The sequence below is a fragment of the Hypanus sabinus genome, chromosome 2, assembly GCF_030144855.1.
Source record: "Hypanus sabinus isolate sHypSab1 chromosome 2, sHypSab1.hap1, whole genome shotgun sequence".
NCBI classification, from domain to species: Eukaryota; Metazoa; Chordata; class Chondrichthyes; order Myliobatiformes; family Dasyatidae; genus Hypanus; species Hypanus sabinus.
Window position 1 is genome coordinate 96388664 of NC_082707.1, and position 23625 is coordinate 96412288.

A 23625-nucleotide genomic window follows, 5' to 3' on the forward strand; every position below is an offset into this window, starting at 1 on the left:
CTTTAAAACTGAGAGGAGGAATTTCTTCATTCAGAGGGTGATGACTCTGTGCATTCATTACCATGGTGCACTGTGGAGGTCAAGTCATTGGTGTACTTAAGGCAGAGATTGATTAGTACAGGGGTTAAGGGTTAAAAGGCGAAGGTGGGAGAATAGGATTGAAAGAAATATTAACCAGCAATGAATAGTGAGTGGTGCAGAAATGCCCAATTCTACTCCTACATCTTCAATTAGTTAAAAACAAGAAATTCAAATCGTAGATATATTTTCTCAAGGCAGCACAAGTTAATAAAACAGCTGGAGAGATTGGATTATTTTCACAGCCTGAGTGTTAAGTATAGCCAACTGTGATCAATCCAAAATTCTCTGGAGAGTTGAAAACTAACAAGGCATATGATATGTTCACCATTTTGTCACCCTACCAGCTTTGGAAAATAGAACACACATACGTAAGAAGATGCAAATTATGTCAGAGCTTTTTGTTTCCAGTCAGGTTTGTGCAGTTGGTATAAAAGCTTGCACTGTTTATTAATGGATTTTCAAGTGTTTATGTACAAGAAACTGCATCACAAACTACAAACATCTCACACAAGATCACCACACACAAGAAAAGCAGCCCAGCTTAAATACCTTCTTGGTTACAGACACAGCTGGTCAAAACACCAAACACATAATGTGGAAAGAAGTGATGGAGGAGCAAAAAAAAATGCCATGTTTTACAAAGACTCTGACCGAGAATCGTGCAAGCTTCCTTTTAAATATAAAAAAACTAGTAATTCCACTTTATTAATAACTTCTGATAGAAAGATGACATGGTTATATAGGAACCTGGAGTGGAACAATACTACAACTGCACAGTGCTCAGTCAATTCACCGTGGCCAGGAGCAGGCTTCCTCTGCACAGAACAAAGCCACACTGCAACAAATTGACAATTCTTTTACAGTCCTTCTGGAAACTAAAGATACAACGAGGCTCACAAGTATGCAATTTTGATTAGCATACACCCCATTTATTCCCAAGTTGAAAATATTAATATTTTTAAGGGAACTTCTTTCTTTTTCTCATTGAGAAAATATTCAAACAGCTCTCCAGTTGCTCCTGTCAGTCAATGCAGGGGCAAACATGAGTTAAGTTTTGCAAGTTTGCAAGTTTTGCCAAGAATCACATTCTCAAAGATGCTTGCCTCATCTAATTGTAAAGCAAAGCATAGGCTTTAAGAGACCAGCAAAATCAGATTAGCTGTTTTCACAAAGGGGTTCCCTTCTTCTGTTGGTAAACTGACAACTCTGGCTGCTGGATTGGATCGTTCTTCCATTCTAAACTAGAGCCACCCCTCAACAACTGCAGGTGACTGGGGTTGCTAATCATGAACACCTAGATTTCTTCTACCTTCTTGCCACTGTAAACCAACATTGGTGATGAGGTGCTGCTAAATTGGAACTAATGAATCACTACCCCAAAAATTAAAAGAAAATTAACGGGAGAACTGACTGCCAATCGGTTGTTTCTGAACAACGAGTAACATCAAAGGAAGTGGGTGGGGGGGGGGGGGGAAAGCCATGCTATTTAACTTGATGAGCAAGTTAGTCAACACTGCAGTGTGTAGTCAGGTTCGAGAAAAATCAAACTCACTTTTTGCAGGTTGTCACAATTTTAGTGGGATTCAACTGATCAACAATGCTGAGACTGCGGGTATTTCCAATTACTGCCATTCACACCACAGCAATGTTCATGTTCTGTGGAAACTATCCATCACCTGCAAACATTGGTTTATTAAAATATCAAACTAAACATTTATACAGTGGCTTTAAAATACAGTTACTACCCAAATTTGAGACCTTAGGACTTCTCTTTTCTTTTCAATTTGGACACCTTTTTGACGGTTCCATTTTTGTTGAGGAGTTTTAGGACTCGATCCTTGTGATCCAGAACTTTCATCATGGTATCTTTGGCTTCAGTGATCTGGTCTATAACCAGTTTGCAACGCTGCATGTTCCCCTGTGAATAGAACAATGCAGAATAATGTTACAGCAAATTAGATATCATTAGTTCCATTATGACCAAAATGCTCCTAGCTGACTGGGGACAGATCAAACCGCACCTCTTCTCACTGAGTAGGCAGGGGGTTTAGGGCTTTGAGCACTTTGCTTTGCCAGGGTCCCAATGCTAGTCGGGTGTATGTTTTCAGGCTGACTGGTCAGGTAAAAAAATAGACAAGAGATTCTGCAGATGCTGAAAATCCAGAGCAACACACAAAATGCTGGAGGAACTCAGCTGGAAAGGAATGAACAGTCAACATTTCAGGCCAAGACCCTTCATTAGGACTAAGCTCTTCCAGTAATTGTCAGGAGAAATAGCTTTATTTGAATAATCCAATTGGGAAGAGGCTTTGGTACTGTGATAGTGTGATGAACAAGGTCTGCTCTGTGGTCTGCACAAAGATCTGTTGCCTCTGCAATTTCACATCATTCACTTATTTATTTCTTCTGACTCAAGTGCTTCAGAACAAAAAAGAACCAGAGAGAGTGAGGCTACGAGGCTGGAAATGGTCAGTGGAGGGGGCATTTGGGAGGGAAAGCAGCTGAGAAACAGGTGGGATTCCATTGCATAATTAAACCAATTTCATTTGTGAAGCTGTATATACACTTTAAAACAATTTTCTAAACTAATCATAATAATTAGCTTATGAATGGGCCTCAAAAATATTTCAAATTGTCCTTCTGTCCCTCCCAACTAAAAGGTTGTGTACTACCAAGTATACAGGACTTAAACAAATAATAATAAGCATTACTGCCTCAATCTCCTCCTTTCCAATAAGGTCAGTGCTGTTCTGATCTTTGACCTCACCCTCTTAGCCCTCAATTCTCATGTAGACTTTGTACTTCCATCTTAGTCATGAATTCCTTTAAGGACTGCATCCACAACACTCTCGACATAGTGAACTTTCAAAGGTTTGCAACTGGAAGAAATTCCTCCTTACAATTTCTTTTTATCCTAAGACACTGCTCTTTAATTTTGTAACTTAACAACTTTTATCTTGCACTGTACTACCCCAAAACAACAAATTTCATGGCATGTCTGTAATAAGGAAAACAATTCTAACCAATTTTATAGTCTCCCACTGTGAAACATCTTCACAACACCCCTCTAATGACCCTTCTCAAAATAAAACATCTGAATGGGATTACCTCCTATTCTAAATTCTCAGTTTGCTTTTCCTTTCCTCTAAAACAATTCCCAAGAATCAAGTCCCCTAGACGTGACATCACAAACTCTGCATGGCTGTTACAAAGTTCGTGCACCAACACTTTACATCAAAATTCTACATTTTTCCTCCAGCATCTTTCTTTAGTTAAAGCCTGTCCCGAGCCTTATAGGCTCATCAGGCAGGTGCTTATGCCAGTTTCCGTGGCATGAAGCGACTGAGAGTACAAGACACCCCCCCCCCCCCCCGGATAAGATGCCAGTCTATCACGAGGTTAAACCCCATGCCGGTACCCATTTTCAGATGGGTGGACTGGAGCAATGTGTGGTTAAGTGCCTTGCTCAAGGAGACAACATGCTGCCTCGGCTGGGGCTTGAACTCACGACCTTCAGATCGCTAGTCCAATGCCTTATCCATTTGGCCACGCGCCACAGTTTCTTTAGTTACTTACGTCCTATCTTTGTGTGTTCCTTGAGTTTCTAAACACTAGTATGTAATTCTAATAAAACTGTTTTCTATTCTTCCCAAAGTAATACATTTCCCCACTACTCTATCTGCCACATGCTTGCCCACGATTATATTCCACCTTACTGACTTTGGTCATTTATAAACATGGCTAAGCTACACTTGGTCCCCAGTTCAAATCATTAGTACATAAGTAGTGAGGCCACAGTTACATTACCTCAAGTACCCCCTAGTACAGCTGGTTAATCCTCTCTCCTTCAGTGTGCTGCCATCAACATTATTTGACACTTTTTATGTGGCACCTCACCAAACATTAACTGTTCTCCATCTACAAATGCTGTCTGACCTGCTGAGTGTCTCCAGCATTTATTTCAGATTTCCAAATGTTTGATTTTTTGTTTTAATTTTCAAAAGGACAATTAATGTTGGTCTGTGGCTCCCAACTTCCTCTGTACTCCAGTGAATCGTAAACACAATTCATACTGTTAGTACACAGTTGATGTAAAAAGGATTAATGAGCACTTTGAATTTGCCTTTTCTTGTAAAAAAAAACAGTAAATCTGAAGTGTTGTCCAATTTGGGACCATCCAGTTCAAAGTGCAAGATTATCTTATTAAAGTTAAGAATTTTTACCCAAACAGAAATGACTGCATATATACCTATCCACCAAGCACAACATTCCTGCTCTGGGACATATTTTATCTAACTACATGATGCAGCCTCCTCAATTTCTTTTCATTCTGCAGACAGATTTAACTGGCCATTTTTAAAGTGGATATAAGCAACATCAGCAAGAATAGCAAATCATTGTGATAGTTTGCCTGGTCTTTTTAGACTGTGGTTAAGAATCACATTGTTACAGACCAAGAATAAACTAGGCTGAGGACCTCAGATTTCATTCCTAAAAGGATGTTAATGAACAACCAACAGATTCACTAACATCCTCTGGAAAGAAATTAATTCCACAATTAATTACTGCATTTAAAATTTCCAGCTGTCATGACAGGACTTGAATACTTGCCTGTGGACAATCAATCCACACCACCAGATTGTGAGTCAAGGTGACTAATCATTGTGCTAACATAATCTGTTATCATGCTGAGATGGAGCTAAAGGGCAGCAGTAGTGTTATAGCTTGGACAGGAAGCAATTGTAGTGATACATAACTAGACCGTAAGACATATGAGTACAATTAGGCCATTTGGCACATTGAGTCTGCACTGTCATTCAATCATGGCTGATTTATTATCCCTCTCAACCACATTCTCCTGCCTTCTCCCCATAACCTTCCATGCCCTTACTAATCGAAAACCATTCAACTTACATTTTAAAGATACCCAATGACTTGCCCTCCAGCGCTATCTGGGGCAATAAATTCCACAGATTCACCACTCTTTGGCTGAAAAAAAATCCTCTTCATATCTGTTCTAAATGGACGTCCTTTTATTCCAAGGCTGTGCCCTCTGGTACAGGACTCCCCCATTGTAGGAAACATCTTCCCCATGTCCACTCTATCTAGGTCTTTAAATATTCAATAGCTTTCAATGAGATTCCCCCTCATTCTTCAAAACTTCACTGTACGCAGGCCCAAAACCATCAAATGTTCCTCGTGTGTTTATTCTTTCATCATTCTCGTGAACCTTCTCTGGACCCTCTCCAATGGCACCAAATCCTTCTTAGAAAAGAGCCCAGAACTACTCAGCATTACATCCTGGCTTTTATATTCTGGTCCTCTTAAACTGAATGCTAACATTGAATATGCATTCATCACCACCTACTCAAATTGCAAATTTACCTTTTCTGAATCCTGCACAAGGGCTCCCTTTACACCCCAGATTTTTGCATTTTCTTCAAAATAATCCATACCTTTATTCCTTCTACCAAAATACTGGACCACACACTTCCCTTTACAATATTCCATCTGCCACTTTTTTGCCCATTTTCCTAACCTTCTGCAGACTTGCTGTTTCCTCAACATTACCTGCCCCAAATCTAGTTTGTATCACCCACATAGTCAGAAAGCCATCAATTCTATCACTTAAATCATTGACATATAATGTGAAAAGAAGCAGTCCCAACACCAACCTCTGAGGGACACCACTAGGAACCAGCAGCCAATCAGGAAAAGATCCTTTTATTCCCACTCTTTACTTCCTGCCAGTCAGCCAATCTCCTGTCCATGCCAGCATCTTTCCTATGGGCTCTTGTTTAGCAGCTTCATGTGCAGCATCTTGTCAAAAGGTCTGAAAATCCAAGTAAACAACACCCACTGACAGTCCTTTGTCTATCCTGTCTGTTAGTTCCTCAAAGAATTCCAACAGATTTTCAAGTCAAATCAAGTCTCTCTTATTGTCATTTTGACCATAACTGCTGGTACAGTACATAGTAAAAATGAGACAACGTTTTTCAGGACCATGATGTTACATGACACAATACAAAAAACTAGACTGAACTACGCACAAACAACAGAGAGAGAGAAAAAAACCCAACAACAACTAGACTACAGACCTATCCAGGACTGCATAAAGTGGACAAAACAGTGCAGGCATTACAATAAATAATAAACAAGACAATAGGGCAAAAAGGTGTCAGTCCAGGCTCTGGGTATTGAGGAGTCTGATAGATTGGAGGAAGAAACTGTTACATAGTCTAGTCGTGAGAACTCAAATGCTTCAGTGCCTTTTCCCAGACGGCAGGAGGGCGAAGAGTTTGTAAGAGGGGTGCAGTAAGAAGCAGTCCCAACACAGACCCCTGTGGAATGCCAACCAGAAAAGGCTCCCTTTATTCCCACTTTGTCTTCTGCCAATCAGCCAATGCTTTATCCATGTTTGTATCTTTTCTGTAATACCACAGGCTCTGTTAAGTAGCTTTATGTATGGCACCTTGTCAAAGGCCTTCAGAAAATCCAAGTACACAACATCCTCTTTTGTCTTTCCTACTTGTTATTTCTTCAAAGAATTCCAACAGATTTTTTTGTTTGTGATTTGTCAGGCAAGAATTTCCATGCTGACTTTAGCCTATCTTATCATGTGCCTCCAAACACCCCGAAACCACACTCTTAACAATCGACTTCCAACATCTTCCCAACCACTGAGGTCAGACTAACTGGCCAATAATTTCCTTTTCCTGCTTCTCTCCCTTCTTGAAGAATGGAGTAACATTTGCAATTTTCCAGTCCTTCTTTAAAGATCACTATTAATGCCTCCACAATCTCTTCAGCTACCTCTTTCAGAACCCTGGGATGTAGACCATCTGGCCCAGGTGACATTTACCTCCAGACCTCAGGAACCGCAGAGATGCGACCTTGTATATATTATGGGCCAGTACTTAATTCTGCTCCCAGCAATGCATAGTTGAGATGCCAGCTGCACAGTTTGCTTATACAGGGCATCCACAAACCTGGATCAGCTCACTGATTCGATGCATGTCATCATCTGCAGCCGCTTTCTTCTTTGGAATCAGCCCTTCCTGTAATGAAGCCAATCTGTTGTACACATCATGTTCCAAGCTAGTCTGTAGAGTTCAGGAAAAGAAAAAGATTAATAAAAAGGACTGAGCTCAAATTCCAAACTTTTTCTTAGTAATCTGCAGTGAGTAAATACTTGAACGTTATGATACCCAGTCAGGAAACAAATGAACAGAATCTGTTTTTAGTTTAAATGTCCTTCTCTCTCCCCACCCTAGTTCTTAAGCACTGCAAATTCTAGGAAACCTCTACTATAATTTTCATAGCCATTATTAATGCACGAGCCTTGAAAGTAAAACAGATAATTCTTAATGCCCTTTATGTGGAAATTAAAATCCCACCAATATTTCTTGTGGTTACATCCACTGAGTAGATGACGCTCAATTGTATTCACAGCTCCTCGGGAAATGATCAAATGCCAGAGCAGACTCAATGGGCCAAATGCCTAATTCTGCTCCCAAGTCTTACAGAGCCCATGCCTACACAAGCAAAGGCCTTGTCAAAATTCAGTCAAAGACGAAGTGACAAGTAGCATTTAACCAACAAGCACAAGGCACTTTATCATAATATTGTCATTAACACTGCCATTTTGTAGTTCACCACCAAGCAGAACTCAACTTAGACCAGTTGTGCAGGGTCTCCCTTCTCAACATCTATGCAAGCATGTCAGAAGCATGATGAATTATTTTTCACTTGTCTGCGTGAATGCAGCTTCAACAGATCGGAAGTTAAACAGTAGTGAGGATGAAGTATCCTGCTTGATTCATCAACCTAACAATTCACACCTTGAGCACTGTGGATGCAGTGTGAACCATCTGCAAACTGCACTGCAGTTATTTCAAAGAGCACAGTACCTCCTAACATCACAGCCTCCAACAGTCTTCCCTTTCCTTTGCCAAAAATGATCATTTACTTCAGGGTCAAAGGGAGCATCAGCTTTTGTGTATTTAAAGCACCTCCCCACCTTGCTCTGTCACCTTTCATAATGACAGCTTTGTCACTAAGACTGAAACTGGTCCTGACTCACCACTGTTTGTGATCTCAACTATAAATGATTTCATGTAATCATCTGTCAGACATCTAGCATCATGAAACAAATAGAATTTGACTTTTGCTGATACGACTCACTCAGAGATCAGCATGAACAATGCACCAAAGCTTCCCCAAGATAATATTGTACACAGTATCCAGTACCATTACAGCTGCGTTCAGCAAACACTTAGTTAACAACTTTTAATGAAGGTCACAGCTGACAACCAAATACAAAGATCATTCTATTTACAGAGCTCTACTGGTAAATTTAGATCCACACACCCACTACAACAATGGGTCTTTTATCATAGTGATGCAGAGTCTGGTGTGCTTCAATTGAGAAGGTATCTAGTAAACACATACCTCAGCTCCTTTCCATAAACAGCAAAATTGGCAGATGTTTGGTTTATGCGCTGGAATATCTTCAAATGCATTTCTCAGCATAACTTTTCCCTTCGGTATCAAGTTACAGACAGTACACTGGAACTCCTTGCGTGTGTTTCCAGCATGAAATCAGACTCAGCAGCATCCTACAGTCATACTGATGTCACTCTTATTTGATCTTCTACAGACACACTGTTGAAAGTATCCTGACTGGTTACATCATGGTCTGCTTTGGCAATTCAAATGTCCAGGAATACAAGCTACAGAGAGTAGTGTATTAACCCAACAGATCACAGGCACATCCCTCCACATCATCGGCAGCACCTATAAAAGGTGCTGTCTTAAGGCAGTAAAATCTATCAAAGATCCTCACCACCTGGGTCATAACATCTAATTGCAGCTACAATCAAGCAGCAAGTCTAGAAGCCTGACATCCAACACCACCAGGTTCAAGCACAGCTACTTCCCTTGAACAATTTGGTTCTTAATCCAACTGGCAAAACCTTAATTACCACTACAATTTAGTAAAACTCTGGCCATTCTGATCACTGTGGACTAAAATGGGCTATTTTAAAAAAAATACAATTGCATTTTTTTCCTTGTAAAATTTGTGTATAATCTATGTTTAAGAAGCTTTTCTTGTGAATGCAGCTTACCGGATGCCATACGCCTGTGGCGCTGCTACACATTAGTTTTGCATTATCACCTGTGCAGATGACCACAACCTCTACATGGAGTCCACCAAAATATTTCAGAGAAATAAATAGCAGGGTATCGAAATTCACTGGAGCCAGGAAACAAAGTGATGATGGAAAGGGGATTTGCAGGAATTTCCTACAAGTCCTCCTCGCAGTGATACTCCATTGCACGCGTAGCTCAGGGAACTGGGAGTAAGTGAACAAGCACCGCATACAAGAACACGCACAGACATTTTTTCCAACATGGAGAAAATAACACAGCCAATCAGGAAAGCTACGGATTACAGAAGATGGGGGTTGTTACGAAAGACATTGGGGAACGGACATAGGAATCAGGTATAGGGATGGTGGGTAGCAATGGGGGCTTTAACAAGATGTGAATCAAGCATTTTAGGACGCAAGTAGGCAAATAAAATTTATCTTGATCTAACAGTAGATTGATCCAAATTATGCAAGTATATTTCCAACTGTTTATCTATTATATCTCTGGTGCTAGTTAATAAAACCACTCTATTTTCTGAGTTATTATTTTAAACTTCCTGTAGAATCACCGCTATTTATTTAAAAGCATAATCAATAAACCCACCCACCCTGAATATCCTCTTATCCCTCTCTCAACAGGCAGGAGATACAAAAGCCTTAGAAAAACTCTTTTATCCCACTGTTATCAAATCTCTTTAACAGATACTGAAATGTACTCGTGGCTTCAATATACCCCATTAGGATCATACACTTTATCACTTACCTGCACTGCACTTTTTTGGTAGCTTTTATACTTAATTCTGCATTCTTCTGTTTTACCCTATTTTAGCTGAATGCATAGTTTAATGATATGATCTGTATAAACAATATGCTTTCGGGACCGCCTGGTAAAGGAAGCCTAGAGAAAAATAATTTTAACAAAGACTAAGTCTAACTCCAAGCAAGGACTGGAATTCAATTGTAAACAAAGTGGGAAAGCGGCAACCTGATTGGATGAGGACTAACCAATCAGGAGGGGTGGAATACAGGGGCATAAATACCACTAGTCTAGATATACCTAGGCATCAACCCTGAAAATGTCGAAGTATGTAATCAAAACGCTAGTTATAATCAAACCTGTACTCGGCTTGAAGCCAGAGAACTGTTTATTCGTAATATGTATACAAGCTTTTCAATGTATCTTGGTACATGTGACAATAATAAACTGATACCAATAAAAAGGTCAGTTTAATTTAACTATGTCTATTTTCATGTAAAGAGTATCATGAACAAAGCAAATGAGCTTAGAGTGTAGATCAGTACTTGGAGTTATGACGTTGTGGCCATTACAGAGACTTGGATGGCTCAGGGACAGGAATGGCTACTCTGAGTGCCAGGCTTTAAATATTTCAGAAAGCACAGGGAGGGAGGCAAAAAAGGTGGGGGCATGACACTGCTGATCAGAGGTACTGTCACAAAGAAACATAGAAAACCTACAGCCCTTCGGCCCAAAAAGCTGTGCTGATCATGTCCTTACCTTAGAGATTACCTCGGGTTACTGATAGCCCTCTATTTCTCTGAGCTCCATCATACACCTGTCCAGGAGTCTCTTAAAAGACACTATCATATTCACCTCCACCACCGTCACCGGCAGCCCATTCCACGCACTCACCACGCTCTACATAAAAAACTTGCCCCTGATATCTCCTCTGTACCTACTTCCAAGCACCTTAAAACCGTACCCTCTCATGTTAGCCATTTCAGTCCTGGGAAAAAGCCTCTGAATACCCACATGATCAATGCCTCTCATCATCTTATACACCTCTATCAAGTCACCTTCATCCTCCATCTCTTCAAGGAGTAAAGGCAGAGTTCACTCAACCTATTCTCATAAACCCTGCTCCCCAATCCAGGCAACATCCTTGTAAATCTCCTCTGCACCATTTCTATGGCTTCCACATCCTTCCTGTAGTGAGGCGGCCAGAACTGAGCACAGTGCTCCACTTCGGGGCTGACCAGGGTCCTATATAGCTGCAACATTACCTCTCAGCTCTTAAACTCAATCCCACAATTGATGAAGGCCAATGCACCATAAGCCTTTTTAACCACAGAGTCAACCTGCGCAGCTGCTTTGAGTGTCCTATGGACTCAAACTCCAAGATCCCTCCGATCCTCCACATTGCCAAGAGTCTTACCATTAATGCTATATTCTGCCATCACATCTGACAAACCAAACTGAACCACTTCACACTAATCTGCCAACACCATCTGCCACTTCTCAGCCCAGTTTTGCATCCTATCAATGTCCCACTGTAACCTCTACACTATCCAAAACACCCCCAACCTTTGTGTCATCAGCAAATATACTAACCCATCCCTCCACTTCCTCATCCAGGTCATTTATAAAAATCACAAAGAATAAGGGTCCCAGGACAGATCCCTGAGGCACCACCGGTCACTGACCTCCATGCAGAATATGACCCGTCTACAAACGTTCTTTGGCTTCTGTGGGCAAGCCAGTTCTAAATCCACAAAGTAATGTTCTCCTTAGATCCCATGCCTCTTTACTTTCTCAATAAGCCTTGCATGGGGTACTTTATCAGATGCTTTGCTGAAATCCATATACACTATATCTACTGCTCTACATCATCAACGTGTTTAGTCACATCCTCAAAAATTGTTAAATGTTTTAAATCCCTATAGCCTTTCAATCCCACAATTAACTTTACAGCTTTATAAGGTACAGATGATAACTTGGGTACATCAGTGGTGTCCTTCTCTCTCAAACTGGTCTCCCCTCTCTCTTATTGGTCTCGCTCCCTCTCCCTCCTATGTCCCACCCTTTTATTGGTCTCTTTCTTCTTCTCCAATTGTTTCTCTCTCCCTTGCTCTCCCTCTCTCCCTGTCCCACTCATCTCCTTTGCCCTATAGGTCTTTTGCCCTCTCTCCTGTGTCTTCCCAACACATCCTCTTCCCATCTCCTATTAGTTTCACTCTCTCTCCCTTTCACGGCTGCAGAAAAGCAGGAAGTCATGGAAGGATTGTCTACTGAATCTGTGTGTGGAAATTAGGAACAGAAAGGAGTCAATAACTCTACTGGGTGTTTTTTATAGACCACCCAATAGTAACAGGGACATCGAGGAGCAGATAAGGAGACAGATTCTGTAAAGATGCAATAATAACAGGGTAGTTGGGGTGGGAGATTTTATTTTCCCCAATACTGATTGGCATCTTCCTAGAGCAAGGTGTAATAATGACAGGGTTTAATTTCCCAAATCTCGATTGGCATGTCCCTAGAGTGAGGGGTTAGATGGAGAGGAGTTTGTTAGGGGTGTTCAGGAAGTTTTCTTGACATAATATGTACATAAGCCTACAAGCTGTACTTGATCTGGTATTGGGAAATGAACCTGGTCATGTGTCAGGTCTCTCAGTGGGAGAGCATTTTGGAAATAGCGATCACAATTCTATCTCCTTTACCATAGCATTGGAAAGGGATAGGAAAAGACAAGTTAGAAAAGCGTTTAATTGGAGTAAGGGGAAATATGAAGCTATCAGGTAGGAACTTGGAAGCATAAATTGGGAACAGATGTTCTCAGGGAAATGTACGGCAAAAATGTAGCAAATGTTCGGGGATATTTACGTAGTGTTCTGCATTGGTATGTTCCAATGAGACAGGGAAAGGATGTTAGGCACAAGAACCATGGTGTACAAAGGCTGTTGAAAAGCTAGTCAGAAAGAAAAGCTTACGAAAGGTTCAAAAAACTAGGTAATGACAGGGATCTAGAAAATTAAAAGGCTAGCAGGAAGGAGCTTAAGAATGAAATTGGGCAAGCCAGAAGGGGCCATGAGAAGGCCTTGGCGAGCAGGATTAAGGAAAACCCCAAGTATGTGACGAGCAAGAGGATAAGACGTGGGAGAATAGGACCAATCAAGTGTGACAATGGAAAAGTGTATATGGAACCAGAGGAGATAGTGGTGGTATTTAAAGAATACTTTGCTTCAGTATTCGCTACAGAAAAGGACCTTTACAATTGTAGGGATGACTTACAGCAGACTGAGAAGCTTGAGCATATAGACATTAAGAAAGAGGATGTGCTAAAGCTTTTGGAAAACATCAAGTTGGATAAATTGGATTGCTGAGCCTCTGGCAATGATCTTTGCATCAATGGGGACAGGAGAGGTTCCGAAGGATTGAAAGGTTACAGATGCTGTTCTCTTATTCAATAAGGGGAGTAGAAATAGCCCAGGAAAGTAAAGGCTATTGAGTCTTACTTCAGTGGTTGATAAGAAACATTTGGAGAGGTATAATATGCTTAGGAATAGTCAGCATGGCTTTGTCAAAGGCAGATCATGCCTTACGAGCCTGACTGAATTTTTTGAGGATGTGGCTAAACACACTGATGAAGGTAGAGCAGTAGATGTAGTGTATATGGATTTCAACAAGGCATTTGATAAGGTACCCTATGCAAGGCTTATTGAGAAAGTAAGGAGGCATGGGATCCAAGGGGACAATGCTTTGTGGATCCAGAACTGGCTTGCCCACAGAAGGCAAAGAATGGTCGCGGACAGGTCATATTCTGCATGTAGTTGTGATTTTTATAAATGACCAGGATGAGGAAGTGGAGGAATGGGTTAGTACATTTGCTGATGACACAAAGGTTGGAGATATTGTGGATAGTGTGGAGGGTTGTCAGATTACAGCGGGACATCAATAGGATGCAAAACTGGGCTGAGAATTGGCAGATGGAGTTCAACCCAGATAAGTGTGAGGTGGTTCATTTTGGTAGGTTAAATATGATGGCAGTATATAGTATTAATAGTAAGAATCTTGGCAGTGCAGAGGATCAGAGGGATCTTGGGGTCCGAGTCCATAGGACATTCAAAGCTGCTGCGCAGGTTGACTTTGTGGTTAAGAAGGCGTACGGTGCATTGGCCTTCATCAACCAGGAGGACTGAGTTCAAGAGCCGAGAGGTAATGTTACAACTGTTTAGGACCCTGGTCAGACCCCAGTTAGAGTACTGTGCTCAGTTCTGGTCACCTCACTACAGGAAGGATATGAAATCTATAGAAAGGGTGCAGAAGAGATTTACAAGGATGTTGCCTGGATTGGGGAGCTTGCCTTACCAGAATAGGTTAAGTGAATGTGGTGTTTTCTCCTTAGAGTGACAGAGGATGAGAGGTGACCTGATAGAGGTGTACAAGATGATGAGAGGAATTGATCATGTGCATAGTCAGAAGCTTTTTCCCAGGGCTGAAATGGCTAACACGAGAGGGCAGTTTTAAGGTGCTTGGAAATAGTAAAGGAGATGCCGAGGGTAAGTTGTTGTTGTTGTGTGTGTGTGTGTGTGTGTGTGTGTGTGTGTTTCTATTTGGATATGCACATTTGGAGGATAAGAGATGACTTGATCAAACTGTACAACATGATAAGAGGCACAGATCAAATGGCTCGTCAGAAGCTTTATCCTAGTGTGGAAATGGCTAATGTGAAAGTGTGTAATTGGAGAAAAGTATAAGGGGATATATAAAATACGAAACGTGGAACATCCTGTCTAGGGGTGTTTTAAAAACTCTTAAAGAGGCACATACAAGACAGAAATATGGAGGGCCATGTAGGAGGGAAGGGTTAAATTGAAGGTCAGCACAACAGCATGAGCTGAAGGGCATGTATTGCACTGTAATGTTTTATGCTCCATGTTCTATTACTTCTCAGGAAAAAAAAAATCTGTTTTTCAGAAAACTATTGCCAGATATCTGTTCTGATAAGATTAAGGAATCTCTGATAAGATTGAGCAACAGCAAAAGTTAGAGGAAATGGGACAGATGAGACTGCTTTAACACATAGCATTGGCTTGATATGCTAAGTGGCCTTCTATATTTTAAGAACAGAACAAAAGAACTTCTTTCAAGACAAAACATAAGATACAAGTGGAGATTGCTATTGACACTTAGGCGACGGTATTTTCAAAAGACACTTTTTTTTAAAAGTCTGTGAAAAACAGATATCATACTTAACCAATGACTATAAAATTGGACCAAAGACACCTGGTGCTACACATCTAACTGCTTGCAATGTGCACGAATATGCAGTCTTCACCTAACTTACCAACTGCATGAGTTGTGCGGCACAGAGATGTACTTTCCAACCCTGAGCCTTGCAGACTATTCCTTTTTGATTGGCTATCTCTTGTAGTGTGGGCTTTTTCTCCTCTAGAAGTAAAGAGAGGGAAGGCATCAATCCAGGATTACTGTGCAGTGAGGAACAAATCAACCAACCAAAACGTTACAAGAGATTTTATGTACTCTCACAGACAAATACAAGTTGCATTTGATCAGTTAAACCCAAGAACCCTCAAGTGAAAAGAAATAGACTAGGCACCATCTAAAATTATAATCAAAGATCTCCTGAAATCTAGTATCAGAGCATTATTGCTCTCCTAGTTAAAATGTAAATATATTTTTTCCCCGAACTACACAAGCAACAAGTTACTTTGGCAGTGATTCTTCACATTTATTGAACTTGGCTCAAGTAGCAATTTTAGTAGAAAGTTGTATGTTTAAGTCATAGTCTAAGATTTCTAGCCCAGCTGAACCTTCTGACCAATGATGGTGGAAAAGGGAGTGTTATGTCACTGGAGGCACTGTTCTATATGCAGTTCGTTTTGTACAAGTGTCACTTCCTGTTTACAATCTGTATTTGTATCATTTCCTGACAGGTTAATTCAGATTTCAACTTGAAGTACACACAGTAGAAAGACATCCATCTCCATCCACTCTTTACTTGCCCTTGAAACAGCAATATCTGAAAGGCTTAAGCTTTCTTAATATTGGTAAACATTAGTAAATGTACTTTGAAAGAAGTATTAGATTTATAGTTACAAACTATTAAGCTATTGTTTTTCCAGGAGTTCGTTCTAGTCCACGGCATAACTATCTGTGTATAACCTTGTTTAACACTGATCAGGATCGACAATATTAGCATATTCAGGCGTATGTCAATTCTGTATTGAATCTAGTATGTGTTTTCCTTAACTTTGTGGTTTTCAAAAAGTTATCATTAAAAACACTGAAGAAAGCTTCTGGATGGGGTGATTTTTTGAGAAGGTGTTTTAACTCCCTGCCTAGCTTTATACGCAATGCACTGCCAGGGCAGTAGAGGGAGCATTTGCACGTAATATTTAACTAAGCTTCAACGTATGTTTCAATGGATCAATCTGATTTATGATGCAACACATACAAAATGCTGGTGGAACACAACAGGCCAGGCAGCATCTATAGGAAGTCCTGGCGGAGGGTCGCGGCCCGAAACATCGACAGTGCTTCTTCCTATAGATGCTGCCTGGCCTGCTGTGTTCCACCAGCATTTTGTGTGTGTTGCTTGAATTTCCAGCATCTGCAGATTTCCTCGTGTTTGATTTGTGATGCACTTGTTTTGATACCAAAGCCACCAACCACTGTCTTCTGGGTTCTTTATCTGCACCTAATAGCTAAATATCTTCCTATTACAGTGTAAAACAAGGTTTACATTATACCCCTCATTGTTCAGATGCCAACTGACAGAAGTCTTATTACCAGCAGTATTAAATGTTTTCACATAATAACAGTAGAAGAAAAATGACAATACAAGTGCTTCTAAAAGCCAGTAGTCTTGAATTCAATTGCAAACAAGTTTACTGGTACAAATAACATAGGTAAGAGGTATTAGCTTATCCAACAAAAATTTAGGAAGCTAGGTAGCAGATTCAAAAGTTAGACTTTCAAGGCTGTCATCTTTGTATTACTTCTGTGCCTTGGGCTTAGAGTATAGAAATTGTTTGATGAAACATATGGCTGAAAAGATGCTGCAGGAGGAAGAGTTTAGAATTTCATTGGGACCACTTTTGAGGTAGCAGCTGTACAAATTGGACAGGTTACAACTAAACCAGAATGGGTTCAACATTCTCAAAAGCTAGTGCCACAGCAGAGAATTTTAGCTAATTTGGCAAGGGCGTGTGACAAAGTTGGTCGCAGAGTGCCGTCAGATCTGGAAGGAAAACAATATTCAGTAGGCAGATCAGACACAGGCATGATAAGGCACACGGGACAAATGCAAGGGAAGTGGTGGATTGAGAGCATTGCTTATGAACAGGAATATGATAACACTGAACTTGGTTGAAAGAAGGGCAGAACTGGTAACTCAATTCCTGGCAGAAGATAGCCCGGTGTGCTGTGAAACAGGAAGTGCATTACAGTACTGATACAGTCTTTCACTGCAGTAATAAGGAAGGATATCCTAAAAAGCTCTTCAAACAAGGTCGCATAAGCAAAGTTTAGGAAATAAGGAGATATGATTAGCAAGTTTACCGATGACATGTAATATTGACAACATATTTGATTCAGTTCAAAAATACTCACTGGACATCAGATTCATCCGTAATGCAGTAGGCATGGAAATAAAGTCTCACCTTTTACTTTCACATCGCTATATCTTTGGAAATGATGATAAGCTGCCTTCCAGGGATTCCTGTAATGTCGGAGTAACGTAACAGGAGGTCTAGGGCGCACAGGCACGTATCGGACACCCTCTTCATCTGCAAAACAAGGTTTTGGTTGTGTGGAGAGATTTTAGAAAGATTTTAAAAGGATTTGCATTGCCAAAATAAAGATGCTGCTTTGGGTTAGGATTGAATGATTTTGTTTTGTCAGATACGTTACATCTCTTCTTCTCCCCCCCTCTTGGGGTTACAAATCACCGCTCTGCTCATCTTGGGTCCACAACCATCCCTCACCCCTCCCTCAACTACAAATGCCAGTCTTCATTGTAGCTGCAAATCCATTTTACCTATATATTCCTTTGGTGGTGATTTCCTCTTCTCTGCTTTGATCAGCACTGGCTTGCTGCTGCTATTCTTTTCCTCGTCTGTACTATTTGCTTCCATAATTTCACTCTCTTCTGTGGAGATGATGTGCTGTTGTTTACGGGGTTTCTTTCGGGGAGAAGCACCCAGTGGCAGCTCGTTCCCAGGAAGGCTGAGGTTGTTCACCACTGGAGTCAGAGTAGGCGAAGTCACCGACATATTCTGTGATGTTGATACTGCAACTGGGAGATGGTAGTGGCAGAGGGCAAGAGAATGTGGAGATGAAAGGAAAAAGAATGATAGTGAGAGGAAGGGAGAGAGGCAAAAAAGGAAGAGATTGAAACAGAGAGAGACAAGGAAAAACAAATGAATAACCTAAAAAATAAACAAATACACAGCATCCAAGCAACTTTACAGATTCATATTGTTGAATATCCCAATCATTTTTAACCCAAAACCTCTACTAATTAATGGATTTAAATGAGTAAGCTATCTGGAAGGATTGGGTCACCAATTGTCTCCTCTCCTGGGAGCTTGTCCATGGGTTACAAAGAGGTTATTTTTCTTAAAACTTTCTTGAAATCAATTTTATCCACATGTCAGAAAATACTAAAAAAAAAATCACTCAATAGAGTAACCAACTACCTCACTATTATAATGAATAGCATCAAAAGCATTAGAAGGAATAAGATAAGAAGGAATGATGACTAACACTGGTAGGGGAGAGGAGGAGTGGGGGAGAGGGGAGAGGGGGTCAGTACACTGCACTCTGATTTAATACGTGGCTAAGCTAAAGGTACATTTATAGCTGGAATTCAAGCAGCAATATGCACTCTTTTTCCGACCAACAATCTGCTGGAGGAACTCAGGTTCAGCAGCATTTGTGAGAAAAGGAATTTGTACACCCCACCACCTCCTCTCCAAACACAATTGCAGCTTAACTTGCTAAGTGTCTCCAGAAAATTGTGTTGCTCCAGATTCCAGCTCCCTGACCATTTTCTTCCTTAAAGATTCCAACCTACTTCCAAAAAAATCCCCCAGTAGATAGAATGTTGTGTCTATAAAGCACTCTCAAGCACTCTTCTGCAAGTATGAAATATAAGTTATTCAAGCTTGATCTTCATAAAAAGAACTGACAATACTGCAAATGACTTTGGTGCTCAGAATGCTTCCCACTATGCCGTGGGATGCTGGGCTCAGCAGTTAATTTTGTTCACTTGCTTCCCACTTTCTTCAGACAAAAAAAAAAGTTGCCATCAATAGCCTATTCTGCAGAGTAAAACAGAACTCACTGTACCCAACTCAATCTTTACCTGTGCTCTGCAAAGAGGATACCTACTTGATACAGACAGTGCATCTGCTGACTCGCTTTCTTGCTTGATTTTCACCTCCGGTAACGTTGAGCTCATGGAGACAGGTACCGAGATGGCAACTGGTTGTGATGGAGGAGTTACCACTGTAGCCATGGAGACTGAAATTGGAGGAGTGGTGGAGACGGCTGCTGGAACAGTTGACAAGGCTGTAGGCTGAGGATGGGGAGCAGTGGCTGCAATGAGTGTTGGGATTGGTGGTGGAGGCGGCTGAGAAGCCGGCTGTCCTGGTATGGTTTCCATATTCTGGTTGCTAACTGCTTCCATTGCAACAGCTACAGGTGTGGCCATGGAAACATGGATCTCTGGCTTAGATTTTGTTCTGAAAAAGTTAGAAACAATCTGAATCAAACATCAAAATACCCCATCAGCTGCTGTGAAAGAGTACCTACAAGGATAGGGTCAGTTTGTTCAAAACTCACAAACACAAAACTCACAAGTCACAAACACATAAAACTAACCTGACACAGCAGTGTTAAGCAATCATGTGATTCTGCTCCCATGGTTTTAAAGAAATGTGCAGTGGCACCATAAAATTACCGGTTCTGTGTGCCCAGGTGAATAGAAAAAATCCCAAACAACATTCCCTAACCAACATCACAAAAACATTATCTAGTCACCATTACACTCCATGCAAATGACCTGAGGCAGTTCCTACACTTCATAATGAATTAATTAATTCATTATACAGTACTTTCAAGATATTGATGCTGTATAAAGCTCTAATTTACATTAGGACTGCAAAGCCATCATCAAAAGGAAGATTCAGTACTTAACAACATGCAAGAACATTTTCTATCATTTTCATTGCTAGTTCTGTGTTTAGTTACTAGATTAGATGTTTTAATTGTTATTTTCTTTGCAGTTTAACAATTAATTATCAACTTGTATTTTATGCAAGTTTAATACGCCTCTGCCGCTGTACAAAGTATAATTCTGGAAAGCTCTGGAAACTTATTTGTTCTGCATTAAGTGAATAAATGAATTTTCACTGGTTAACTTGGTACTGTAGTATGAAATAAGTATTTTCTAATTGCTTAATGCTTATCTAAAGATTTGAATATAATTTTTCCTTTACCTCTGGGTATAAAATAGCTAAACACAAAGCTGTTCAACTTTCCTATTCCATAAGCACTTAATAAAACAACCATGAAGCAATAAGTTTTGTGCTTCATTTCGTACTTCTAAAAGAACCTTAGATTTAAACATTGGAATCTAACACCAGAACTCTACATCCAAGTAAACCCCATATATTCGTTAGTTTCAACTTAATTCACTGGCTTCTACAGTGAGCAATCAGTAGGAGCTATACATCCTCACGTAATAAGGCATATGAACAGCAGCCAATCAGAGATCAGCAACAAGAGGGGACTCACACAGGTTGGTAAGTATGCATTAAAAAGGACATTAAAGAACTCGTGGGAGTTTTGGCGTTTAACAGCAGCCAGAGAAAGTAATTCATTAGCAAGGGCAAATAAAAAATACAGCACAGCAAACAGTGCTGTTGGAGCAGGCAACGTTAAAGTGGGGATTTGAGGCTTTAGCTCTTTGAAGCTTTGGTGAGTTAAGCTTGAGTGAGAGAAGGGAAAAAGCAGTAAGTAGATTTCTTCATCCCAGTTTATTTATCATTTCCTTCTTTATAATTGCATAGTTAGAGCAGTAGGGATGCAAGGCAGGATAGTTGAATGCTCCTCTTGCGGGATGTGAGAGAACAGGGAGACCTGCAGTGTCCCTGATGACTTCATCTGTGAGAAGTGCATCCAGCTGCAGCCTTTAAGGAGTTGGAGATGGAACTAGATGAGCTCTGGATCATTTGGGAAGCTGAGGGTTGATAGATAGGACGTATAGAGGGGTAAATACACACATGGTGCAGGACACAAGAAACAGGGTGACAGTCAGGACACAATCAGTGCAGAGTACCCATGTGGCCAACACACTCAACAACAGGTTTACCACTTTGAATACTGTTTGGTGGGGGGTGGGGGGGGGGGGGAAGAGATTACCCAGCAGAGGAAAGTCACAACAGTCCAGTTTCTGGCATTGGGTCTGGCTCTGTGACTCAGAAGGGAAGGAGGAAGAAGGGATGAACTGTGATAATAAGGAATTCTTAGTTAGGAGAACAGAAATGAGGCTCTGTGCATGAAAATGAGGTTCCCAGGTGGTATGTTGCTTCCTGAGTACAATGGAGTATCTCCATTGGAGTATCTCCAATGGAGTCCTCAGCATTCTTAACTGGGAGAGTGAGCAGCCAGAGGTCATGGCCCATACAGGTACCAATGACATAGATAGGAAGAGGGACGAGGTTCCCCAAAGTGAGTTCAGGGAGTTAGGAGCCAAGTTAAAGGGCAGGTCCTACAGGGCTGTGATCTCAGGATTGCTACCTATTCCACGTGCTAGTGAGGTCAGAACTAGGAAGACCATACAAGCTTAATACATGGCTGAGGTATTGGTGTAGGCTTCAGATTTTTGGATCATTGCACTTTCTTCCAGGGAAGGTGGGACCTGTACAGAAGAGAGGGTTTGCACCTATAACTGGAGGGGAACTAATATCCTAGCGAGAAGATTTCCTAGTATTGTACGTTGGGGGTTTAAACTAGAATTGCAGGGAAATGGGAACCAAGTGCAAGAACAGATAGCAGAGTGGTTGTGGAGATCAATGTTGTTAAGACCCCAAAGTCAGGAATCAAAGCATTGAACGTGGTGAGACTAATATTTGAGTTGCATATATTTCAATGCAAGCAGTATTGTAGGAAAGGCAGATGTGCTCAGGGCATGGATCAACACATGGAATTATGTTACTGCAGCTATCAGTGAGACTTGGTTACAGGAGGGGCAAGTCTGACAGCTCAATATTTTGAAGTTGCATTGTTTTAGACTAGATTGGGAGGAATTAAAAGGGGAGGCTTTAGGGGAAATTTCACAGCAGTGCTCAGTCAGGACAGACTGGAGAACTCATCAAGAGAGGCTTTATGGGTGGAACAGAAGAATAAGAAAGTACATTAAGAGGGTTATATTATAGACCACCCAATAGTCCGCAGGCTTTAGAGGAACAAATTTGTAGAAAGATTGCAAGAAACTATACTAGGTGATTTTTCCACATATTGACTGGGAGTCCCATACTGTAAAAGGACTAAATGGGATAGAGTTTGTCAAATGTGTTCAGGAAAGTTTCCTTCATCAGTTCATAAAAGTCCCAAGGAGAGAGCGTGCAATACTGGATCTGCTATTAGGGAATGAGACAGAGCAGGTTACAGGAACACTTTGCATCTAGTGATCATAATGCCATTAGTTTCAAGATAATTAAGGATAGGTCTGGTGCTCAGGTTGAGATTTTAAATTGGAGAAAGGCCAATTTTGATAGTATCAGAAAGTTCTAGCAAGTGTAGATTGTGACGGGCTGCTTTCTGACAAAGGTGTATTTGATAAGTGGGAGGCCTTCAAAAGTGAAATTTTGAGAGTAGAAAGCCTGTATGTGCCTGTCAGAATGAAAGGTAAGTATAACAGATTTAGTGAACATTGGTTTGAGATATATTGAGGCTGTGGTTAAGAAAAAGGAGGTGCATAGCAAGGATAGACAGGTTGGAACAAATGAGGTACTAGAGAAGTATAAAAACTGCCAGAGAACATTTAAAGAAATCAGGAGGGCTAAGATAAGGCATGAGGTTGCATGAGCAGACAAGGTGAAGAATACTAAGGGATTCTACAGATTTGTTAAGCAAAAGAATGGCAAGGGGCAAATGAGTCCTCTGGAAGATCAGAATGGTAATCTATACATGGAGCAAGAGTTGGTGGAGACCTTGAATGGAATTTTTTGCATCTGCATTTACCTAGGAGATGGACACAGATTCTGTAGAAGTGAGGCAAAGCAGCAGCAAGGTCATGGACCCTATACAGAGGGAGTGTTTGCTGTCTTGAGGAAAATTAGGATAGACAAATTCCCAGGGCCTGACAAATTGTTCCTAAGGACCCTCTGGGAGGTAAGTGCAGAAATATCTCTGCAGGTGTCCCAGCAGTGATATTTAAAATCATTCTTGGTAACAGGTAAGCTACCAGAGGACTGGATAATAGCTAATGTTGTTCTGCTGTTTAAGAAAATCTTTAAGATAAACTAGGAAATTATAGGCTGGTGAGCCTGATATCTGTAGTGGGAAAGTTACTGGAAGGTATTCTAAGGGACTGGATATATGAATATTTGGATAGACAGGGAC

At 40.8% G+C, this 23625-nt stretch overlaps 1 protein-coding gene across 2 annotated transcripts in view; it reads right to left on the minus strand.

Annotated features, from left to right (window-relative positions):
* Window positions 1-460: 460 nt before the first annotated feature.
* Window positions 461-23625, minus strand: part of LOC132381412 (histone deacetylase complex subunit SAP130-like) — a 58878-nt gene continuing 35713 nt past the window's right edge. For both annotated transcript variants that reach the window (XM_059950814.1, XM_059950807.1), the window contains exons 16-21: window positions 19387-19739; window positions 18032-18289; window positions 17655-17780; window positions 15317-15420; window positions 7071-7184; window positions 461-1999 (exon numbers count right to left, since the gene is read on the minus strand). In XM_059950814.1, the coding sequence (XP_059806797.1) occupies window positions 1841-1999; window positions 7071-7184; window positions 15317-15420; window positions 17655-17780; window positions 18032-18289; window positions 19387-19739 (1114 nt within the window). In that variant the 3' untranslated portion in view covers window positions 461-1840. The remainder of the gene's footprint in view (window positions 2000-7070; window positions 7185-15316; window positions 15421-17654; window positions 17781-18031; window positions 18290-19386; window positions 19740-23625) is intronic.